The 25020-nt window shown below is 43.6% G+C and overlaps 2 protein-coding genes across 4 annotated transcripts in view; one reads left to right on the top strand and one right to left on the bottom strand.

Moving 5' to 3' along the window:
• Positions 1-147: 147 nt before the first annotated feature.
• On the top strand, positions 148-1443 carry LOC135519617 (glucagon-1-like). The gene is made up of 4 exons (XM_064944856.1): positions 148-289; positions 447-552; positions 668-823; positions 1206-1443. Exons 2-4 carry the CDS (start codon positions 458-460, stop codon positions 1324-1326), a joined length of 372 nt encoding a protein of 123 aa, XP_064800928.1. The 5' UTR covers positions 148-289; positions 447-457; the 3' UTR covers positions 1327-1443.
• Positions 1444-6419: 4976 nt separating this feature from the next.
• Positions 6420-25020, bottom strand: part of LOC135519614 (sodium-driven chloride bicarbonate exchanger-like) — a 42443-nt gene continuing 23842 nt past the window's right edge. For all 3 annotated transcript variants that reach the window (XM_064944852.1, XM_064944854.1, XM_064944853.1), the window contains 20 exons: positions 23737-23828; positions 21374-21531; positions 20966-21053; positions 20724-20870; positions 20512-20609; positions 17633-17807; positions 17288-17421; positions 15801-16046; positions 15537-15642; positions 14944-15105; positions 14398-14511; positions 14130-14291; positions 13584-13835; positions 13289-13357; positions 10679-10852; positions 10307-10429; positions 8120-8187; positions 7892-7996; positions 7425-7461; positions 6420-6504 (listed from right to left, as the gene is read on the bottom strand). In XM_064944852.1, the coding sequence (XP_064800924.1) occupies positions 7443-7461; positions 7892-7996; positions 8120-8187; positions 10307-10429; positions 10679-10852; positions 13289-13357; positions 13584-13835; positions 14130-14291; positions 14398-14511; positions 14944-15105; positions 15537-15642; positions 15801-16046; positions 17288-17421; positions 17633-17807; positions 20512-20609; positions 20724-20870; positions 20966-21053; positions 21374-21531; positions 23737-23828 (2492 nt within the window). In that variant the 3' untranslated portion in view covers positions 6420-6504; positions 7425-7442. The remainder of the gene's footprint in view (positions 6505-7424; positions 7462-7891; positions 7997-8119; positions 8188-10306; positions 10430-10678; positions 10853-13288; positions 13358-13583; positions 13836-14129; positions 14292-14397; positions 14512-14943; positions 15106-15536; positions 15643-15800; positions 16047-17287; positions 17422-17632; positions 17808-20511; positions 20610-20723; positions 20871-20965; positions 21054-21373; positions 21532-23736; positions 23829-25020) is intronic.

The raw sequence follows: 25020 nt of genomic DNA on the forward strand, positions 1-25020 counted from the left end.
CCTAAGTGACAGCTTTTAACTCTGGACATTTCCATGTCTCCTTTTAAACAAATATGGACTGCAAATCTATCCAGTGCATTGAGTCGAGTTCTGACTAATGGATTGAGAGTAACAAACGGGCTAGTGCGTCTGTGAGGAAGGTGCCACCTGAGTAAACAGTCATTCATCTCAACTATATAAAGGCTGGCCAGACCTAGAAGGGACCATGAAGCAACTCCAGGGAACCAGAGAGAGAGAAGCCAGAAGACATCGACCAACATTTCTCACACACTCAACAGAGGGAATACAGGTGAGCAGCACCAAACCCCCTAATACTTCTTTTCAACCGCTGAAATATTTCTCATCTGGAATTATCTCTGAATTATATTATCTCCTATTGTGATGCTGTTTGGCTGAAATTGCTGACATTTGAAACAGCTTTTCCACTCTTCTCTGCTAATATCTAGGAGGTCAAAAGATGAAAAGCACCCACTCTTTCGCTGGACTTCTGCTCTTGATCATTGTTCAGAGCAGCTGGCAGATCCCGCAGGAGAGCACAGAGGACAACTCTAGGTAAGAGCCTCGAACTCGGCGCAACTTCTGAACTCTGCACCATTCAGGTTGAGGCTTTCTCTCTCTCTCTCTGTGAATCATCATCCTATAACTGCTGACTTGTCTGTTTTTTCAGCCTGTTGACAGAGGACTCCATGTTCAGTGAGCCAAGGGAGCTTTCAAACATGAAGAGACATTCAGAGGGAACATTCTCTAACGACTACAGTAAATATCTTGAGTCGAGACGAGCACAAGACTTTGTCCAGTGGCTAATGAACTCCAAGAGAAGTGGGTGAGTGTCTTTTTCTTCTTCCTCTGCTGCGTGTCGGTCTTCCTCATTCCATTTCACAATGTAGTGGATCATCTTCCAATATGAGACTTAAACTGAAACTGTATGAATGCAGTAGTTATAATAAGAGATATGGCTTGTGAAATGTCAAACATTTTTTGCTGCCCTATAACCAAAGATAAGCTTCTGCTACACTTTATGACATACTGCAGATATTTACTGCATGTTGGTGATTATCTTGGTTGTATATGGTTTTAAGTTACAGTTCAATAAAACCTTACTACATCAGCTTAACAATGCACCGTGAATCAATTAGCTTATTCCTCATATTATCAATTCTAAATAGTTATTATCAACACTGTAAATTCTCTCCATGTGTTTTCAGTGGTCCCATCAAACGGCATGCAGAGGGTACCTACACCAGCGACGTGAGCTCCTACCTGCAGGACCAGGCAGCCAAGGAGTTTGTGTCCTGGCTAAAGAATGGCCGAGGCAGACGAGAATAGGGCTGCTCTGCTCAGCCACAGAGTCCCCAGTGTCTTATGTCCCTGCAGTCAAGAGAGAATGCAACTCATCCAGAATGACCCCCTTGTTCCATTTCATGTTTTATAACCTGCATCGTCCTCTGGTCATGCTAATAAATCCCCTGACAAGAAATGCTGTTGTCTGTCAATTGCTAATGTTTTGGTTGTTAACAGAGAACGGTGACAATGTATTATCTAAATGCTTCACTCTGTACTTAAACATCAGTGGTAAGATTTTCGAAGTGATACAAAAGGAGAGGAATAAGATATTATGGTTAAAGAGTAGCCTAAGAGTGAGATGTTCTTTCACTCTCCTAAAAATAACAGGTGCAAAATGTTGGTAAAACTGGCCCAAAATCTGTCATCTGTACCTTGCTAATTTTTGGTGGAAACATTTTAAAGGTCCAATGCAACCATTTCTAGCTCAATACCAAATTGTTTCTGGCTAACAATTAAGTGCCTTACTGTGAGTGTTTTCATTTAATATTGTCAAAAAGAAACAAAAATAGTTTTTTTAGCAAAGAGGAAGAATTTTGATAGGATTGTCTGGTAGTGGTCTGAGTGAGGGGGAAACTGTAAACCAGCTGTTATTGGCAGAGAGGCTTATAACTATCTTTCTTATTGGTATATTAACAAATTTACCACCTGGTGACATGTCACCAGGCAGGCCAAAACTCAGGCTGAAATTTCAGGCGGTCTTTTCAAACAACTTCTAACACATACAGGGGAAGCTGGTAGCCTAGTGGTTAGAGCGCTGGGCCAGTAACCGAAAGGTTGCTGGATCGAATTCCCGAGCTGACAAGGTAAAAATCTGTCATTTTGCCCCTGAACAAGGCAGTTAACCCACTGTTCCCCGGTAGGCTGTCATTGTAAATAAGAATTTGTTCTTAACTGACTTGCCAAGTTAAATAAAGTTTAAAATGGACAATTTCACAATATTATTCCAACATCATAGTGTGGATATATACACTATACATATATACACTGGGTATACAAAACATTAAGAATACCTGACCAGGTGAATCCAGTTGAAAGCTATGATCCCTTATTGATGTCACTTGTTAAATCCACTTCAGTCAGTGTAGATGAAGGGGAGGAGACAGATTAAAGAAGGATTTTTAAGATTTGAGACAATTGTGTATGTGTGTCATTCAGAGAGTGAATGGTCAAGACAAAATATTTAGGTGCCATTGAACAGGGTATGGTTCAGGCGCACCGGTTTGTGTCAAGAACTGCAATGCTGCTGGGATTTTCACGCTCAACATTTCCTGTGTTAATTATTAATGGTCCACCACACAAAGGACATCCAGCCAACTTGACACAACTGTGGGAAGCATTGGAGTCAACATGGGCCAGCATTCCCGTTGATTGCTTTCGACACCTTGTCGAGAGAGATGGATTATAAAATGAACCCATAAACAAAAATTAAGTGGAAACATAATCCGTACTTTTATAATAGATTTAATTGTATTATTTATAAGTAGCACTTCAAGGACATCATGTTCAAGTAGAGACCCTGTGTTCACGGAGGTGGAACCCAAATCAATCAGCCTTGAGGACAGCCATATCACCAAGAGGAAAACACACCCAGGGATTTCAATCAGGTAATGGAAAGACGTGCTGTCACATCTGCTAATTTAGCATCATAACACGTTTTACCGATGTTGCACCGACAGCAAGGACACTTGAGGAAACCAATAGACAATACTATGTCAATGACAGCCTGGCAGAGATCAGTGGTCAATCAGGCGTCACTTCCTGGGTGTTCCTGGCATGGAAACAAACTAGTCACATGAGCCAGATATATGTCATGCTTTGGGATGCTATACCTTTCTAAGCTGTCAGCTAGTGCATCAAAAAGCATCTGTTAAATAAAAAATGTTAAAGCCTGCCCGCTCAATTCTATTTATATTCCAAATCTCTAAGGGTCATACTGGGCATTTGTCGTAATCAAAATTTGCGGGTTCTTTTGTTGTTGAATTTAGAAAAGCTAAGTAAGTCACTTCTGTAGATGAGGATAACGTTGAGTTCTGTATAGTATGTTCAAGTGAAGTCATATTGTATTACCTCCAGGCAAATTGAGTTCCTGCACTGAATCTTCAGCATGTGCACTTCATTATCCAACCTCGTTATCCAACCTCGTTATCCAACCTCGTTATCCAACCTCGTTATCCAACCTCGTTATCCAACCTCGTGCTCACAAGGCAGATGTGGCTGTGAGTGTAGCGGAAGACTCAGTTGAGCGGACTGCTGTCAAACACTCTCACCTACAGTGTAAGTGACCTGACCTCGTGTATACGGTTGACTGGTCAACTCAAAGTAGACCCACACTGCCTCACGCCTTGGCTTTCTCACAAGTCAAAGTTTACAAAGTGAATCTAGAAACTCTCTCCAAATGAGAATTAAGGTTATTTTGGGGGGCATTTGTTGAAGTGTCAAGCCCATATCAGACACGCCAAACAGCATGCAGTAGTATTGATGAGGGAAATAAACATGTTCAAATAAATGTATTACATTTGAGGTTTATAGTTTCATAGTAAATGTACATATACAAGATACATCATAAACAGTAATACATCAGCTCTAAAGACCAATTACAACTTAGAAGCAGAAACAACATCATGTTTTCCAGTGGCATGTTTTCTTACAATGATTTAGGTCACAAACAAAACTGATTGAGTGACTATTTAAACAAATTAATTCCCGAGCTAAGTAAAAATGAGTAACAAGTAGTACTAGAAATGTTCAACAAGAGATTTTAAAATATTTTGCAGATACTGATACTTTAAAATGAAGCAACGGGTATGTAGTATAGATAAATAGGCATGGCGAATTATATGTGAACAAATACATTTTTTTTGTTATTGTAAAAAGGAAATAGTTTCAAAAATGTTATAACAATAAATATACTATACATTTCCCCCTTCTAGAAAAAAGTGCTATTGCAATTGTTTCTATAGCCATGTATGTCTCCCTTTAGCAGATGCCTTCAAGTATTAGTTGAGCTTCATCTTTAGTTATCGAATGGACAATCATTCCTGGGCACACACAATGGCCCATGACAAACAACAAACGTAAAATGAAACACAAGCATGTACTTTGCAGCTTGAAAAATATTGTTATAATGCAATAACTGCAACTATTTCAACTTTGGCAGTAGGACTATGAAAACAAATATTTTGATTTCAACTAAAGCCAGGATTTTCTTTTCTTATTTGTTTCAATACTCTCTATTGATATGCATAACAGTATTCTACAACTTAAGTCAGGCTTTTTACTATTCAAACGCTCAATGCAATGCTTGCTCTTTGTACAAGAACATGTTGCCAACCATAAATAAAAGAAATAAAAAGCTATTTTCAACTAATCTCCTTGCTGGTAGTAATACATTTTATTGGTACTAATACAATATTCAAAGCTTAAAGACAATTTGCAAAAAGCTGAAATCATAATGTGAATGCTCAAACACAGATACTGTAGATTTTCCTTCGCATTTATCGTATTTTGAAATTCAAGCAGATGCAGTATATTTTATAATACTTCATTAAATAAAACGTCATGCATAAAGTACATTTTGACTTTGCCTAGATGAATTCATCAATGATATATATATACATGCAGTGGGGCAAAAAAGTATTTAGTCAGCCACCAATTGTGCATGTTCTCCCACTAAAAAAAAAAAGATGAGAGAGGCCTGTAAATTTTCATCATAGGTAGGTACACTTCAACTATGACAGACAAAATGAGAAAAAAAATCCAGAAAATCATATTGTAAGATTTTTTATGAATTTATTTGCAAATTATGGTGGAAAATAAATATTTGGTTACCTACAAACAAGCAAGATGTCTGGCACTCAAATCCTGCAGTGCCAGACGTGTCCCCCTGCTTAAGCCAGTACATGTCCAGGCCCGTCTGAAGTTTGCTAGAGAGCATTTGGATGATCCAGAAGAAGATTGGGAGAATGTCATATGGTCAGATGAAACCAAAATTTACTTTTTGGTAAAACCCAACTCGTCGTGTTTGGAGGACAAAGAATGCTGAGTTGCATTCAAAGAATACCATACCTACTGTGAAGCATGGGGGTAGAAACATCATGCTTTGGGGCTGTTTTTCTGCAAAGGGACCAGGACGACTGATCCGTGTAAAGGAAAGAATGAATGGGGCCATGTATCGTGAGATTTTGAGTGAAAACCTCCTTCCACCAGCCAGGGCATTGAAGATGAAACGTGGCTGGGTTTTTCAGCATGACAATGATCCCAAACACACCGCCCGGGCAACGAAGGAATGGCTTCGTAAGAAGCATTTCAAGGTCCTGGAGTGGCCTAGCCAGTCTCCAGATCTCAACCCCATAGAAAGTCTTTGGAGGGAGTTGAAAGTCCGTGTTGCCCAGCAACAGCCCCAAAACATCACTGCTCTAGAGGAGAGCTGCATGGAGGAATGGGCCAAAATACCAGCAACAGTGTGTGAAAACCTTGTGAAGACTTACAGAAAACATTTGACCTCTGTCATTGCCAACAAAGGGTATATAACAAAATATTGAGATAAACTTTTGTTATTGACCAAATACTTATTTTCCACCATAATTTGCAAATAAATTCATTAAGAATCCTACAATGTGATTTTCTGGATTTTTTTCCCTCATTTTGTCTGTCATAGTTGACGTGTACCTATGATGAAAATTACAGACCTCTCTCATCTTTTTAAGTGGGAGAACTTGCACAATTGGTGGCTGACTAAATACTTTTTTGCCCCACTGTATATATATACTTGCTTTCATAGTCTTTAACTGCAGTATTGCACAAAATTTTAAATGGAGTGTTTATCTAGTTGGATAATTGATCAACTTCAAACAGCTGTAATATTATGATACTGGAAAAAATACAAAAACATACAAAATACATACAATAAATAAATGTCTTTAGGTTGCCTCACAAAGAAGCAGTTTTGGACACGTCAACTAAAAAAAATACTGTTTTAAGCTTTTGAACACACAAAGATTTACAAGACAAAACATAAAGGAATGGTAAACTGCGGCACACAATATTGATTTGCTTAGAACACAGTGAAGGGGGAAACGTCATAAACGTGACTCCCTGTCGAAGCAGCCCTTCTGCATCTTTCTTCTCTTCTTTTCTTTCCTACCACTGTTCTTGGATAAGCTGTGGGTATAAACACTGACTGTTAGTGCTCTCCAAGTATACAGCTTCAGAACGTAAGCTTTATACCGATCAGCTGTCCAGCTCCAACAATGAAGATTCTCCATTGAGCATGCTTTTTAGTCTAGGACTAGGCTTAATCAGTGTCCGGGAAACTGCCCTCAAATGTATCATCAACTGATGTCTCAGTTGGGAGGGGCTTTACATTAACATTAGGTTCCTATTTGACATACTTTAGTAACCTCATGCTAATCCACTCACATGTATAGTATTGTACTGTATGTTCCAGGCAGCTGAGAGGTATGGGGTCTGATGGGCAAGACCTCAGACAATGTTCATGAAAGAGCAGTTCTCAGGAGAGATGTACTAGTAATACGTCACTCTCTAGCTGTTGCATATCGGAGCCTACAGCTAGCATGCTGTACTGTAGTGCTCCTTGTCAAACTGCCCTTCACAGCCATTGGCTGAGGCATACAGTCAAAGGATGAATGGCATGCTAGCAGAGACTGATTGATACAGTTAGCATCTTTCATGCCCTTTACATCCTAACTGTCTCAGTCATGTCACTTTAAACTGAGCGCATGTTTACTCTCTACTGCCTGTCATATGCATGGGTTTATATTCCAAGCAGCGGAAAGTTAATGGACTTGGCATCCATAATGTTTACCTTTGCCTAACACCGGCAGTTCCTAAGAGCTGTGCACTCTCAGTGTTGATGAACTAAAACAATTAGAATGTAACTTGACAATTTGTAGAATGCAAAATAAGCAGCATATAGTTTCAACCAAATGATCAATTTAAAAAATTGACATTTTCCTGTCCTGCATCATATCATGCAAAGATAAAAATATTTTTTTTTCTTCAAAAAACTGACCAAACAGACTAAGGATGAGCAAGCAAGGGATAGGGGATCAGACTCTTACCTTTGGGGGATTCAGCATCTATGAGGATATAAGGGAACTTATGATAGAGATGGAATGGGAAAATAAAGTCAAGAAATGGAACAACTCGTCAGCTCTAAAATGTACCGTCAACCCATTTTGTTTACAGTATTGACTCACAGTATCAATTTCCTAAAAATCCTATATATGATCATTACACTTGGTAAATATGAGGCATTCTATGGATTCAATGGTACATAGATGTCATTTGTTTCTTTAATGGGTTAATAACACAAATACACTCGAGGAGGAATCCTAAATTGAGATATTCTAAATGAACTGATGCCACAGGGAAATTAGCAAGAAGGTTTGAGTTACATGCATGTATCTTAAATTCAGATTCATATTCATACATTTTTATACAGACGGACAGAAAAACAAAAAACAAAGAGATGTTTTCAACATCAATGTGTTGATTTCGGATGAACACGACTGAGGCAATTCAATACCTTTTTGAGTCTAGCTCTTTTTTAGAGTTGTCAGAGTTGACATTCCACGTGTTTCCAAAAGAGCCTCTGGACATTTCATCAGTGATGTTGAGTGCGGATTCACTCCTAAAAAACGAGACATAATCATGCATAATAATTCACAACAATCAGTCAAATATTTGACGACTAATGAAGCATGAAGTGTGATTCTATTAATATTTTTTCCACTCACAGTGGCTGATAACTTACTTTTGATATCCTTCTAACGGCACCTGTACTACTCCATCTTCCTCTCCCAAAATACTTTGCTCCTCCTCCTTAGGAATAAGAAAATCAACAGGAACTTGTTATACTAGTGATATCTAGTACTGTATGTAATACATTTGTTAAAACACACGCAGAGATGAACTATTACAACGGAAGTTACATATCTCAAGTAAAAATGATCTACTGATATTGTCACACCCTGATCTGTTTCACCTGTCTTTTTGCTTGGCTCCACCCCCCTCCAGGTGTCGCCCATCTTCCCAATTATTAGTGAAACCTTTGTTCTCCAACAGGTTCCCCAACGCCTCTAGGAGAACCAGTTTTTTTGTAAAAGCAGAGAAGTGCGAATTCCATCGCTCCACCATCCCCTTTCTGGTTTACATCATCGCTGCATGGTGTCAGGATCCCAGGAAGGTGAGAGTAGTGGTGGATTGGCCCCAGTCTCTGTCCAGAGCACAGCTGCAACGTTTGCTGGGATTCGGCAACTTTTATCGCCACTTTATCCGGGGGCTACAGCACCCTGGCTTCCCTGGACCTCGAGTTACATCCCTGCGCCGCCTTCTCCCACCGCCTCAACGCCACAGAGAGGAACTACGATGTGGGGAATCGGTTGCTTCTCCATGTGAAGATGGCGTTGGAGGAGTGGAGGCACTTTCTAGAGAGGGCAGAAGATCCATTCATTGTGTGGACCGACCACAAGAACCTGGAATATCTCCACATCGCCAAGCGCCTCAATTCCAAGCAGGCTAGGTGGGCCCTACTGTTCACCCAGTTCAACTTCTCCTTCTCCTCCCGGCTGGGATCCAAGAATGCCAAGCCGGACGTCATGCCGCTATAGCCCCACAACTACTACCCCGGAACCTGAGACCATCCTTCCCACCTTGTGCCTGGCAATGGCAGTCAGCAGGGGATTAGTGAAGCAGGTTCGGGAGGCGCAGTGTTCCCAGCCGAACCCCGGGAGGACGGGGGGGGTCCAGATGACTGGATGTTCGTGCCCGACGCGGTCCACTCCGCGGTCCTAGAGTGGGCCCACTCCTCCAGGCTTGCCTGCCACCCAGGCTCCCGTAGGACCCTGGCTTTTGTGTGACAATGCTTTTGGTGGCCTACCATGGTTCCTGACGTTTCCACATTCATCGCCGCTTGCACTGTCTGTGCACAGAACATGACTCTTCGGCAAGCTCGGTCTGGTCTCCCCCAACCTCTGCCTGTCCCTCACCGTCCCTGGTCTCACATCTCCCTGGACTTTGTCACGGGTCTCCCACCGTCTGATGGCAACACCCCCATCCTGACCGTGGTGGAACGGTTTTCCAAAGCCATGAACTTCATTCATTCCTCCCCAAGCTACCCTCTGCCAAAGAGACGGCCCAGCTCATAGTGCAGCAGGTCTTCCGGATCCATGGACTATTAGTAGACATGATCTCCGACTCGGGTCCTCAATTCTCATCAAGGTTCTGGAAGGCGTTCTGCACCCTCATTGGGTCGTCGGCCAGCCTGTCCTCCGGGTTTCAGTCCAGCGGCCAGTCGCAGTGAGCCAACCAAGACCTAGAGCCTACTCTGCGCTGCCTGGTTTCTGCTAACCCCACCACCTTGACCCAGACCCTGCCTGCCCTGACCCTGCCTGCCCTGACCCAGACCCTGCCCTGACCCTGCCTGCCCCTGCCTGCTCTGCCCCTGATTGCCCTGCCCCTGCCTGCGCCTGACCCTGCCTGCCCTGCCCCTGCCCCTGTCTGCCCCTGACCCCGCCTGCCCCTGACCCTGACTGCCCTGCCCCTGCCTGCCGTTTTGGACCATTTGAACCCTCTCTGGATTTCTGATCCCTGGTTTGCCGGCCCCTGTATTATAAATAAATGTTTGTTTCTTTGACACTGTCTGTATCTGGGTCCTCCTTGAAACGTGATAGATACATGGCATATTAGTGTCATGTGTTGATTTTTAGGGTTTAGTTTAGCCCACCAAAGGGCTAATCTTCCTTGATGCTATTTTTATACCACGGGAGATTGATGCCACCTTAATTGGGGAGGATGGGCTCGTGGTAATGGCTGGAGCAGAATGAGTGGAATGGTATCAAATCAATCAAACACATTATTTCTGTTTGATGCCTTTCCATTGGCTCCGTTCCAGCCATTATTATGAGCCGTCCTCCCCTCATCATCCTCCACTGTTTCATACCTCTTCTTCGGCATCCTCCAGTTTCTTCTTCTTACTCTCTGGCATTAGATCATCCAGCCAGCTCATCTCTCTCTTGGTGAAGAAGCAATCCATCAATTTCCTAATGAACACCAGCGCCAACACCTGCAAGGAACACAAACCCTACATTAATATACAGACAGAATCATCTGCAGAAGTCATTTTTGCCCCAGCCATATGGCAGGAGCCTTATCTCCTGTTTCTGTAGAGCATCAAGACATCTAGGTTTCACAATGTATAACTTAAGACATTGTCTTACTTCAAAAGTACCCAGATTGCCTTCGCATATTTGGCATATACGTGTAACTCCATCCAGATGAATCTACTGTATGAGGCAGACAGATGTTTGCTAACCATCATGGGGAAGACGATGGCATAATTGGAGGTCTTGATGACCCAGAGCATGACCAGGCAGCTGAGCTGGATGATGGTGAAGAGATGGACCTTCCGCAGGGGAACGTGTCTCAGGTAGATGAAGTCAGGCTGGTGCTTGGCTGGCATGCCAAACAGCTTCAGACGGTCAAATAACTGATAAGCAATAGAACAATGGATTACATTACAGCCCCAGGACCATTGTATTCCGGTTTCTGTGTTTCTGTACTGTGTTTTAATGTCCTCAGATGGTCTTTGTGAAATTAGCTTTAGATGTAGGTCAAGTGTGCTGGGACTTAGCCTTACAAGCCTATGTTTGTTTTTTAAAATACATGTCATGCTTTATTCAGGCATGCACAGAAACAGATGGGGTGAGAATTGAACCCTGGTCTCTAGAGGGAAGGCATGTACACTGAGTGTAGAAAACATTAGGAACACCCCGCCCTCCCCCCATTCCATTCAGGACAGCCTCAATTCATCACTACAAGGTGCTGAAAGCGTTCAACAGGGATCCTGGCCCATGTTGACTCCAATGCTTCACGCAGTTGTGTCAAGTTGGCTGGGCCTGATCACCAACAACGACGAAACTGCCTATAGGGAGGAGGTCAGAGACCTCGGAGACGATCGTGGACTACAGGACAGGGTTGTAGTGGAGCAGGTTCAGAGCTTCAAGTTCCTTGGTGTCCACATCACCAACAAACTATCATGGTCCAAACATATCAAGACAGTCGTGAAGAGGGCATGACAATGCCTATTCCCCCTCAGGAGACTGAAAAGATTTGGCCTGGGTCCTCAGATCCTCAAAAAGTTCTGCAGTTGCACCATCGAGCGCATCCTGGCTGGTTATATCACCTCCTGGTTGGCAACTTCTCGTCCTCCGACTGCAAGGTGCTATAGAGGGTAGTGAGTACTGCACAGTACATCACTGGGGCCAAGCTTCCTGCAATCCAGGACATTTATACCAGGTGGTGTCAGAGGAAGGTCCTAAAAATTGCCAAAGGCTCCAGCCACCCTAGTCAAAGATTGTTCTCTCTGCTACCGCATGGCAATCAAATGGCTACCCGGACTATTTGCATTGATGATTGCTTTGCACACTTTTGGCATTCTCTCAACCAGCATCATGAGGTAGTCATCTGGAATGCATTTAAATTCAATCGGTTTGCCTTGTTAAAATTTGTGGAATTTCTTTCCTTCTTAATGCGTCAATCAGTTGCGTTGTGACAAGGTAGGGATGGTATACAGAAGATAGCCCTATTTGGTAAAAGACCAAGTCCATATTATGGCAAGAACAGCTCAAATAAGCAAAGAGAAACAACAGTCCATGATTACTTTAAAACTGGGCTCTCCAACCCTGTTCCTGGAGAGCTACCCTTCTGTAGGTTTTCACTCCATCCCCAGTTGTAACTAACCTGATTTCAGCTCATCAACTAGCTAATGAGTAGATTCAGGTGTGCTAGAATAGGGTTGGAGCAAAAACCTACAGGAAGGTAACTCTCCAGGAACAGGGTTGGAAAGCCCTGCTTTAAAACATGAAAGTCTGTCATCCGGAAATATATTTTGATTTGTTGAACCCTTTTTTGGTTACTACATTATTCCATATCTATTATTTCATAGTTTTGATGTCACTATTATTCTACAATGTAGAAAAAAAAAGAACAAAAACAACCCTTTAATATGTAGGTGTCCATACTTTTGACTGGTACTGTACATATTACCTCAATTACCTTGACTAACCTGTACCCCCACACATTGACTCAGTACCGGTACCTCCTGCCTCATTATTGTTATTTTATTGTTCCCCTTTTATTTTTTTACTTTAGTTTATTTAGTAAACACTTTCTCAACTCTTATATTTTGTATTTTAGCCCCCTTTTCTACCCAATGTTGACCTTGTCACATCACTGCAACTCCCCAATGGGCTCGGGAGGCAACCTGAGTTATGCGTCCTCCGAAACATGACCCAACCCACGCTTCTTAACACCCGCCCGCTTAACCTGGAAGCCAGCAGGCGCCAGCCCCGCCACAAGGAGTCGCTAGAGTGTGATGAGCCAAGTAAAGCCCCCCCGGCCAAACCCTCCCCTAACCCGGAGGACACTGGACCAATTGTGCGCCGCCCGAACATGGCCGGTTGTGACACAGCCCGGGAACGAACCCGAGTCTGTGTTTTGAAGCCTCTAGCACTGCGATGCAGTGCCTTAGACCGCTGCGCCACTTGGGAGGCCCCAGACTTTTAAGCATTTCACTGTAAGGTCTACCTGGCACCTGTTGTATTCGGGCACGTGACAAATAACATTTGATTTGATGTCCTTTGGGTGGTGGACCATTCTTTGTACACACTGGAAACTGTTGAGAGTGAAAAATCAAGCGGCATTGGTATCATCAATAAGGGATCATAGCTTTCACCTGGATTCACCTGGTCAGTCTACGTCATGGAAAGAGCAGGTGTCCTTAATGTTTTGTACACTCAGTGTATGTCGCTTGTGCCTGGCTTGTTACCCACTCGACCACGGCCCTGCACCTTACAAGTCAATGTTGACTGAATGTCATGTACTGTACAGAAACTGCATCTGAGTGTGTTTAGTGATCTCCTACCTGTATTCCTCTGAGCGAAGATGCTCCCATGTACAGGAATACTCCATACAACACAGGCATGGGAATGTACTAAAGGGACAAGAGACATTCTATTATCATTCAAGAAATGGTTGAAAAGTGAGATTCAACTATACAAAACGTCGCGTAAAATATCGGTCCACTTTGTGACACTGCAGACTAATACACTGGGTGCAAAATAAATACAGCAACACTTTTATCACATTGCGACAGGAACGGATTTTGGACAGTCCAGAAGCTTGAGCCAAAACAATATTCCTCAGAGAAGCTATCTGACCTTGAGCACAGAGGTCATGAACACCGAGCAGCCCATGAGTAGGAAGATCATGAGGCCAGTGAAGCGCTGCTCGCGGATGCCCAGGAACTTGGGTTGTTCCCCGGGGGCCGAGCACTCCGACTCCAGCTTCAGACTGTTGACGTGGGAGATGGAGAGAACGGTGGCAGCCACGAACCAGGGCAAACCCATGATGGAACATACCCCCAGCATGACACCCACCACGAACAAGTCCAAATGGTACCCACAGCCTTTCTGTGGGGAGGGAAACACAATAGAGTACAACTGAGAATACACTACTCAATATTCCACGGCGGAAACATTTCATAATAGTTCAGGAAAATATTGTCAAAATGTTAACTAATTCCCAGAGTAGAAAGAGATTTCTGAAAGGGACTTTTTCAGTCCATATCAACCAGTACTGGACGCTATTTGACAATCAACTACACATGCACCAAATCAAAGCCAACTAAAAAGTGTACATTCAGGTTATGGTGAACAAAGCCTCCCGTATGAGCTGAGCTGAGCCATTACAGTATCCTACAGTACCTTTAGTTTGTGCTCCTTCCTGTTGATGATGACAGCGGTGATCTGCTGGTCCATGAAGATGAGGATGGTGCAGAGCAGAGCAGGGATCACTGTCACGATAGTGGTCCACCAAGGGTTGCCGCCTAACGGGCTGATCAACCAACCACGGTCATCTCTGGTCGGCTGCAAGGATTTGGACTGCTGTCAGATATTGCATCTACATAGCATGGCACATGTATTTTGAGTCAAAATGTATAATCACCTTATAATACTTTGTTACATAGCTCACCTTGAACACACTGGGGACTTTTAGTTTTGGAGATGGGACCCCTAAGGCATAGTCCACCAGGACCATGGTAAAGATGGTGATGAACACAGCAAAGTCACTGATGACAGCTCTCAACTGTGTAAGAGAGGGGTGCATGTCAACCGCCTGGTCTTAGTGCAGGGACCATCTATATCATTGTTCAATATCAATCACAGGTTGCACAGGGCACTCAAACACTGAGCACCACGGTTGTGGATTCAATTCTCAGAGAAAAAAGGGGGGGGGGGGCTTCCGTGGCCAGACAACGTGATAAGTGGTGCTCCCTTAAATCATAATAGATTCCAACGAAAGTGGGGGAGGCGTGACACTTTTCTTAATTAAAAAACTTTATTTTATTACTAATTTGCTTTGAACGACCATAATCACACAGTACTCACATATGACCACTAGAGTGCTCCACTGCACCATAAACCTCAGCAGAAGGACAGAAACCTTGTCTGCAGTCTACAAACGCATAATAGATACAAACCAGTGGGATTACAGTAGGATCTGGGTCTGCTGCCTTACCTTGGTGGGGAAGTAACGGCTGAATTTGAACTCCTTTAGGAAAGCTGACATGAAGACAGTGGAGAAGAAGAGAACCACGGACCAGAAGAGAACATCTGGAATATAGGGTCCGTGAGGGCCACAGGCACTGCCCACAAACTCTCCTCTTTTCTCCATGCAGTCCTGCAACAATAGGTAGAGGAGGGTGATTGGTCTGCCCTACTACAAATTAATAGTGCATGACAATGCAGTCAATTACAAAATCCTTTGGTTAAGAGGGCCTTGGATTAAGAGTACAGAAAGCAACATTAATACAAAAAATGTGCTTTTATGGTGATTTGGAATGGGGTAATCCAGAATAATCCAGCCCACCACATGTCCTTAATCTTCTGCACAGGACCAGCTCCATCTGGGAGAGTATGCCACTTTGTGAGGAACACCTGTTTTTGCTCTCTAATTCAGTTTATTAAACCACAAATTGTACTTACAAGGCTCGTTTTTTTTTTCTCTGAACACGAGACCTGACCCAGATTAACTCTCAGATTAACTCTCTGAATTTGTCTTGATCCTTCCCATAGACTACACAGATTTCACTAGACACTCTTATACGGTACCTTAACCTCGAGTGCCTCCCAGTAGACCTCAGAAGCAGTGATGTTGTTCTGCTCCCAGTACTGTATGGTGGCATTGCTTGGATCCGGAGGTTCAACACAAGAACACCTTATAGAAACAATAGAACACGTCACCGTCAAATCCCTCCTTCACAATCATCTCAAATGAAGATGTTACCTTCGTTCAGAACTCAAAGGAATGTTTTCCCGGACACAGATTATGCCTATAGCTCTGGATTAAAAAGGCGAGTACGAGTGCAAACGTACGAGTACTGTGTGAGTTTGTCCAGGTTGTTGTTCATGTTGATGGGGTAGTGTTCCCCCAGGTGGATGAGCTTCTCCAAGGCCTCGTAGATGAAGATGATGCAGATGAGCGAGGCGAAGGCCTCCTCTGTGAAGCGGGTGATGTAACAGACCAGAGAACTGGCATCTGTGGCCACTAGGACCAGGCAGAGGAACGCTGTCCACAGCCCTATACAGGTTCTCAGTGAGAGGTAGGATAATCCATACTCCCTGGGGAGAGAGTTAAAACATCACCGATACCACTTTTCATTTAGCTCGGCGGGTCAGTTAAGAAGAAACTCTTATCTACAATGACGGCCTGTGAACAGTGCCTGGTTCAGGGGCAGAACGACATATGCTTTTACATCGTCAGCTCGGGGATTTGATCAAGCAACCTTTCAGTTACTGGCCCAACACTCTAACCACTCGGCTACCTCCCGCCGCATATATGACCACATCTGTGGGATATGTTATGCACTATCTACAGATATCGGGCAGAATAATGGAAACACTTGAGAAAATGAGGGACGCAAATTATATTGAAAGCAGGTGCTTCCACACAGGTGTGGTTCCTGAGTTAATTAAGCAATTAACATCCCATCATGCTTAGGGTCATGTATAAAACCGCTGGCAGGCCATTATTCTCTCTACTATGGCTATGCCCCCATGGGATGACAATGCCCCCATCCATAGGGCACGAGTGGTCACTGAATGGTTTTATGAGCATGAAAACTCAGTCACCAGATCTCAACCATTTGAACACTTATGGGAGATTCTGGAGTGGCGCCTGAGACAGCGTTTCCCACCACCGTCTACAAAACACCAAATGATGGAATTTCTCGTGGTGGAATGATGTCGCATCCCTCCAGTAGAGTTCCAGACACTCTTAGAGTCTATGCCCAGGTACATTGAAGCTGTTCTGGCTTGTGGTGGCTCAATGCCCTACTAAGACACTTTATGTTGGTGTTTCCTTTATGTTGGCAGTTACCTGTATATCTATCTATCTGCAGAATATAGTGCATCTGAGGTCGTCATTATGTTATTTCAATACTTTAAAAGAAGTATAGATCATTAAATGATCCATGTATTTTGGCAGTACACTCTTCGGAGAAAAAGGTTCCAAAAGTGTTCTTCGGCTGCCCCCTTAGGAGAACCCTTTTTGGTTTCAGGTGGAAAGGAACACAAAAGGGGTTTACCTGGAAACAATAAAGTTTCTTCATAGGGTTCTCTTATGGGGACAGGCGAAGAACCATTTAAGGTTATAGATAGCACCTTTTTTTCTAAGAGTGTATATTGCACACGGTAATCCTATATTGCTATTTTTATAAGGACAGAGGATCATACTACAATCTAATCACAGATTATCTGAGATGTGGGCACAGATACAGAAATGGCCTGAGAGCAGTGGGCTATAGACGATTCATCACATGGGTGTTCTAGAATTACAACAACAGTGTTTTACTCAAACTTACTTGCAGAATTTGTACAATATCTTCTCAAACACCAGTACAGGCCCTGTGCTGCCCAAAATGGTGAGTGGCTGGCCAGAAAATAGGGAATAGGCTATTCCCGTCATTGAGGCGCCAAAAAGAGATTCGATTGCACTCTGCGGGAAACAAATGCAGAGAAATTCTATTAGTAAGAAAAGCTGAACTTCAATCAATCTCAATCGTCATGCTAGCACTGTGTATTCGAAAGGGATGCATACAAATGGCTCCCTATTCCCTATACGGTGCACCACTTTTAAACATGGCTCAAAAGTAGTGCACTAAGTAGGGAATGGGGAGCCATTTGGGATGACAACCAGGGTGTCTTACTATGCGTCCTTCTGTTGCCTCTCCTAGTAGGCCCCCGAACGTGATGACAGGCGACATGCATGCACAGTACAGGAAGAGGAAGGAGGCCAAGCACTGCAGGCTGACAGCGTCTGTGTAGTCAGACAGGTAGTGCGGCGCCTTGCGTTTGATGTCCAACAGGAGACCGCCACAGAATCTGGAAATATTATAACGCCATGGACAAAATAGTGGATTGCATTGATACGGTTAGGTATTGCATTTTTGCTCTCTCTCGAATGATTGAATGAGACTACATCCACATGGGTAACCTGCTGTTTCAACAACCACATGGGTAACCTGCTGTTTCAACAACCACATGGGTAACCTGCTGTTTCAACAACCACGTGGGTAACCTGCTGTTTCAACAACCACATGGGTAACCTGCTGTTTCAACAACCACATGGGTAACCTGCTGTTTCAACAACCACATGGGTAACCTGCTGTTTCAACAACCACATGGGGAACCTGCTGTTTCAACAACCACATGGGTAACCTGCTGTTTCAACAACCACATGGGTAACCTGCTGTTTCAACAACCACATGGGTAACCTGCTGTTTCAACAACCACGTGGGTAACCTGCTGTCTCTACAACCACGTGGGTAACCTGCTGTCTCTACAACTACATGGGTAACCTGCTGTCTCTACAACCACGTGGGTAACCTGCTGTCTCTACAACTACATGGGTAACCTGCTGTCTCTACAACCACGTGGGTAACCTGCTGTCTCTACAACTACATGGGTAACCTGCTGTCTCTACAACCACGTGGGTAACCTGCTGTCTCTACAACCACGTGGGTAACCTGCTCTCTCTACAACCACGTGGGTAACCTGCTGTCTCTACAACCACGTGGGTAACCTGCTGTCTCTACAACCACGTGGGTAACCTGCTCTCTCTACAACCACGTGGGTAACCTGCTGTCTCTACAACCACGTGGGTAACCTGCTCTCTCTACAACCACGTGGGTAACCTGCTGTCTCTACAACCACGTGGGTAACCTGCTGTCTCTACAACCACGTGGGTAACCTGCTGTCTCTACAACCACGTGGGTAACCTGCTGTCTCTACAACCACGTGGGTAACCTGCTGTCTCTACAGCCACGTGGGTAACCTGCTGTCTCTACAACCACGTGGGTAACCTGCTGTCTCTACAACCACGTGGGTAACCTGCTGTCTCTACAACCACGTGGGTAACCTGCTGTCTCTACAGCCACGTGGGTAACCTGCTGTCTCGTGGTGAGGTGTGCATTCAGCTTGCAGCTGGAGACTTTTTCTTTCTTTTTCCCCCGCCCCACACCAGGACTTAATGTGTTACTCTCCTCACACCACTTAAAGTGCATAAAATAGACACAGTCGTGAGGATGACTCAGCATGAGCTAATGTCCCTGTTGCAGAATATAGCCAAAGGCAATTGGGAGCTCACTGCAGTAGGTTGCTATGGAAACCTTTGCATGAACTGCACACAGTCACCTGGGAGGGAGTTCAGTGGCAATGGCAAACCTGGCCTCTGTCCAATGTTCCGTAGATAGATGTTTCAAAAAGCAGGAGAGAAACCTGTTATTTTTTTGATCCGTCTTTCTTTCTTAATACACAACCACAACCACATAATACACAACCACATAATACACAACCACATAATACCCAACCACAACCACATAATACACAACCACATAATACACAACCACATAATACACAACCACATAATACACAACCACATAATACACAACCACATAATACACAACCACATAATACACAACCACATAATACCCAACCACAACCACATAATACACAACCACATAATACACAACCACATAATACACAACCACATAATACCCAACCACAACCACATAATACACAACCACATAATACCCAACCACAACCACATAATACACAACCACATAATACACAACCACATAATACACAACCACAACCACATAATACACAACCACATAATACACAACCACAACCACATAATACACAACCACATAATACACAACCACATAATACACAACCACATAATACACAACCACAACCACATAATACACAACCACATAATACACAACCACATAATACCCAACCACAACCACATAATACACAACCACATAATACACAACCACATAATACACAACCACATAATACCCAACCACAACCACATAATACACAACCACATAATACACAACCACATAATACACAACCACATAATACACAACCACATAATACCCAACCACAACCACATAATACACAACCACATAATACACAACCACATAATACACAACCACATAATACCCAACCACAACCACATAATACACAACCACATAATACACAACCACATAATACACAACCACATAATACACAACCACATAATACCCAACCACAACCACATAATACACAACCACATAATACACAACCACAACCACATAATACACAACCACATAATACCCAACCACATAATACACAACCACATAATACACAACCACATAATACACAACCACATAATACCCAACCACAACCACATAATACACAACCACATAATACACAACCACATAATACCCAACCACAACCACATAATACACAACCACATAATACCCAACCACAACAACATAATACACAACCACATAATCCCCAACCACAACAACATAATACACAACCACATAATACCCAACCACAACAACATAATACACAACCACATAATCCCCAACCACAACAACATAATACACAACCACATAATACCCAACCACATAATACACAACCACATAATACACAACCACACCAACATACACATCCAGGCTCCCATAGCACACACTCTCTAAGTCCCTGGTAACACCCCCCTTCCCCTCCCCCCTGCACCAACCCACCCACCTACCGTCCTGTCCGCTGCAGCTCCGGACCCCCATGTCCCTCGTCCTCCTCCTCTTCATCCCCTGGGTCTGTGCCGCACTGCGCTGCACTCCTCCTCTTCTCCTGTTTTTCAAACGCCACATCTGTTATTTCTTTCCTTTTTCAAATGAAAGACATTGCTGTGATTTGTATGTCCACTGATGAAAGACTTGTTTTTAAAGAAGAGGCTAAACTCACTTGGGACGGTACGTTTTTTGGTGGCTCTATTCTTATAGAGGGATCCCACTCCCCCGGTGGCAGGACAGTCACTTGGTCAAGGAACTCATCGATTCCAGCAATCAGATCAGTGCGGTCCTTCGCTTTGTAGGCGACATCATGGAAAACCTTGGAATGAAGAAGAATGGAAATTCAGCCATTAATTGACTGGTTCGTTCAGTCATGTCCAACAACTATGTTCACCATTGGAGAGGCCGTCTTACCTCGTCTGTCATGAGAGTTGCAATGGATCGGCCAATCTCATGGTACTGTGGCCCTTTCCCAAGAGGCCCCAGCAGAATGAACAAGAACCTAACGGAGGAAGATAAAAAAAGGGCCACAAAAAGAGTCAGACAGAGCAGTGAAGAGACAGTTGGGGTCAGCCCAAAAAGGATTAAGAAGGCCATTAACGTTAGTCATAGACAGGAGACCATAATGGCAGACTAATTGGAAGTAGGGTTGCGAAACTCCAGTAACTTTCCCAAAAATCCCAGGTTTCCCAGAAATCTAGGTTGGAGGATACCTCAGATTTCCTACTTATTCCTGATTCCAGGGAATCTTCTAACCCTGATTTCTGGAAAACCTTGGTGTTTTTGGGAAAGTTACTGGAGTTTCGCCACAGTCTTTCTAACCTGGTGACGATGGGGACCTCAGCCAGCCCGTTGAGCATGACCGCAGGTGAGAGACGTACAAACGCCACCACGGGTTTGTCTAGGAACTCCGCCTCACCCACCAACACGTTGGACGCTTCCGCTCCCGGGGGAATCTTCTTCATGAAATGGAGGTCTATCTGCACGGACGCAGGACACAATACGCAGTCATTAGTTGAGTGGTGAATGGTGCATTTTACGGTATGAATATCGCAACTCCTCAATCCAAAAACAAGAGCATAGGGAAAAGAAATTGAGAAATATGAAATGATTTCGCAAAACAAATATAACTGAATCCCTATTGTTGATCCCTGCTATGACTAGGGTTGTAAAATTCTGGTTTCTATCACCAAATTCCCTGGATTTCCATTTGCTTGCTTATTCCCTCCTGATTCGGGGAATTGTCCAACCAGGATTACCGGTACTGGAAAACCTGTGAATTTTGGGACCTTATGTGTTTTTGTAATTAATATCCTGTTTATGGATTAAGATAGATAATAGATTGGCCAACTGGACCCTATTTCATATATTTAATACCATTACCATCATAACATACATTTAACCATGTGTTATGATGAAATATTACAGCAGATTGCCATCATCAGCCTAAAGTGGTATTATCAGTTACATAACCTCTGGAAATGTTATCATCTCCTTGATACCCTGTCTGCCCCCGCAGTGACATGTCCATCCAGATCTGAGCCTGCCTGACTGCCTGCTGACTGATCCTCCTATCACTATTCTGCTGCGATCCTGTCTGTCTGCCTGCTGGCTGATCATCCTATCACTATTCTGCTACGATCCTGTCTGTCGGCCTGCTGACTGATCCTCCTATCACTATTCTGCTGCGATCCTGTCTGTCTGCCTGCTGACTGATCCTCCTATCACTATTCTGCTACGATCCTGTCTGTCGGCCTGCTGACTGATCCTCCTATCACTATTCTGCTGCGATCCTGTCTGTCTGCCTGCTGACTGATCCTCCTATCACTATTCTGCTACGATCCTGTCTGTCTGCCTGCTGACTGATCCTCCTATCACTATTCTGCTGCGATCCTGTCTGTCTGCCTGCTGACTGATCCTCCTATCACTATTCTGCTACGATCCTGTCTGTCGGCCTGCTGACTGATCCTCCTATCACTATTCTGCTGCGATCCTGTCTGTCTGCCTGCTGACTGATCCTCCTATCACTATTCTGCTGCGATCCTGTCTGTCTGCCTGCTGACTGATCCTCCTATCACTATTCTGCTGCGATCCTGTCTGTCTGCCTGCTTTGGAGCTGCACTGCGTCAAATGGAAGTGCTGTAACACAAAGTGGAAGCAGTAGGGGCATCAGAGTCCCAGTTATAAACACCACGCTTACTGCTAACGTAATAGGAATATCATGTGTTGTTGGTATTCAGCAGAACTCATCCCATGCCATGTGTAACAGATTGATGCACTTAGCAAATGTAATGTTAATAGTAACATGGGCCAATAAATACATAGTATTGGCTTCAGCCTCCTGACTGAAGAGTATGGATAATGACATGAAGCAGATACTGAGGTTAAATACATTATTCATGTCATTTGTATTGATAGATACAGTGAAGAAGTGATTGGGATATAGACTGGAAAGCAGCAAGGTCAGGGGTTGAACCCATGCCTCCAGGGGCAATGTGTGGTCCGTGTGCACCAGCACTACCACTAGACCAACCCTTGGCATGATACTGAGGTTAATGGTGGTGTTATCATTAAAGTGTACAGTTCAAATATAGGCCTAAGTATGTTAAATAGGCATTTCAAACATCCAGAATATCCGGGACAAACATTACCCTCCATTAAGCTTTGTCTAAAAATATCCGGTTGTATTCTAATTATGGTTCGATTTTGCGCACACTGTCTTTTCTAAAAATGCTTTTGGGATGAGTTCAACCACATTAGACAGCTCAAATAAAGTATCAGAACAAGAACAAAAGGCTCTGAACAAAAGGTTATCATTGTAGGATTCAGAGGTGAGACAGACTTTTGCTGTCCTACTATAATCTACAGTAACTAATGGCAGTGTGAGTGAGATGACTGGCCTGCTATGTTTATAGCACGGTTATAATAATAGTTTATGGTTGAAACCATTTTTTCAAGCAATACATGCAAGCAATCAATGAAAATGGGACAGGTTACTGTGTTCGTACACACTTAAACTGCCAGAACTGGTATGTTGAGTATGTCATACTGTAGTATAGTAATACGTCAAAGCCCGTATTCATAAATCATCTCCGACTTGGGAGTGCTGATCTAGGATTGGTTTAGCCTTTAAAGCATAATGAACAAGAGGGGGGGGACCTGATATTGAGAATGTCTTACTGTACCTTACTGAAGTCCACAGCGCTGTTCTCTCTGCTCACTTCAGCTTTGCCATCATTGGGGACGGGCAGAGAGGTCTGGGGAGAAATCACCTGACCTGGATCAAACAGAGATGTCCAATAAGTCAACTGCTAAAACCTCTATATCAGACCAACACCAAGGTTTCATGGCAGTGCGGGCGCCAATGGTAATAAATCACAGGGAGAGAGGGTTCTTGGCCTACCGAAATGACCAAAAATGCTTTGGTAATCTATAGATTTTCACTCTAAGGTTGAAGTAATCTGGGATTTATCAGACATTGGCAAAGTACCCTTATTTAGTGCAAATACCAAGAGAGGACAGAAGATAAAAGCCTAAGTGGCTGCATGGGGAGGGATGGAAGTCATGGATGACCTTGGTGAGGATGGGTGGATGAAGCTTGCCCATTAGGATTTCAGCATTATCATTGTGTCAAGGAGACTGACCGATGCAAACACAAAATTAGCCCACAGCTGCCAGAGTCGAGCAAGAAGGATTTAAATCCAAAGGATTCATTTTCATTTGTGAGAGGGCCCAGATAAATACTAATTTCAGTGTTTGATCCGTTCACGAGCCAGTGGAAACTACCAGTGACTAACGGTTGCATTAGGAATAGAGAATCAGAAGTAAAAGCATGCCTTGCAAAGATTCATTTCGACTCATATTTCCACATGAAGTCAATGAGAGGGCTCAGTCTTAAAGCAATTTACAGAGTCGGCTGCTGCTGCCCATGAAGAAGCACCAAAGCGACAAACCCTTTAGATTGAAATGTTAGTACTTGCAATGAGCATGAGGGTGCCGTCATTAACATGGCACTGGTTTTGTTTATTGGTCACGCACTCACTGTTGCCGCTCTCTCATTGAGCTTTTGCATAACTCTACTAGAATGAATGTGCCTGTGACAAACCACTCTGAATTAAAATTACCGCAAAGAATGATTAGCTTAAAGGGTTTTGGGTGTTCTTCATGTTTCAAAAATTGGCATGTGAAACGCTGGCAAAACTTGCTTCCGAAACATAATTCCTGTAAAAGGTGATGGACATTCTCAATGAGGTATCATTCGCAAGAGGACGTAAAGGTTCCTTGTTATTTTACATTGACATTTCAGTCATTTAGCAGACGCTCTTTTCCAGAGCGACTTACGGTAATGAGCGCACACATTTTTGTGCTTTTTTTACGCACGGGTCTCCCGTGGGAAACGAACCCGCAACCCTATTATCAGTGAACACCGCTGCTCGGGGCCTTTTCTCTTCTGAATATTGTCCTGTTAA

This window comes from Oncorhynchus masou, chromosome 29 (assembly GCF_036934945.1).
Source record: "Oncorhynchus masou masou isolate Uvic2021 chromosome 29, UVic_Omas_1.1, whole genome shotgun sequence".
NCBI classification, from domain to species: Eukaryota; Metazoa; Chordata; class Actinopteri; order Salmoniformes; family Salmonidae; genus Oncorhynchus; species Oncorhynchus masou.

What these genes read in the sequence shown, in the direction of transcription:
- LOC135519617 (XM_064944856.1), top strand. Translation starts at nt 458, where the DNA reads ATGAAAAGCACCCACTCTTTCGCTGGACTTCTGCTCTTGATCATTGTT. An exon ending in AGCACAGAGGACAACTCTAG is followed by an intron (nt 553 to 667) that starts GTAAGAGCCTCG and finishes CTGTTTTTTCAG; the next exon opens with CCTGTTGACAGAGGACTCCA. An exon ending in ATGAACTCCAAGAGAAGTGG is followed by an intron (nt 824 to 1,205) that starts GTGAGTGTCTTT and finishes ATGTGTTTTCAG; the next exon opens with TGGTCCCATCAAACGGCATG.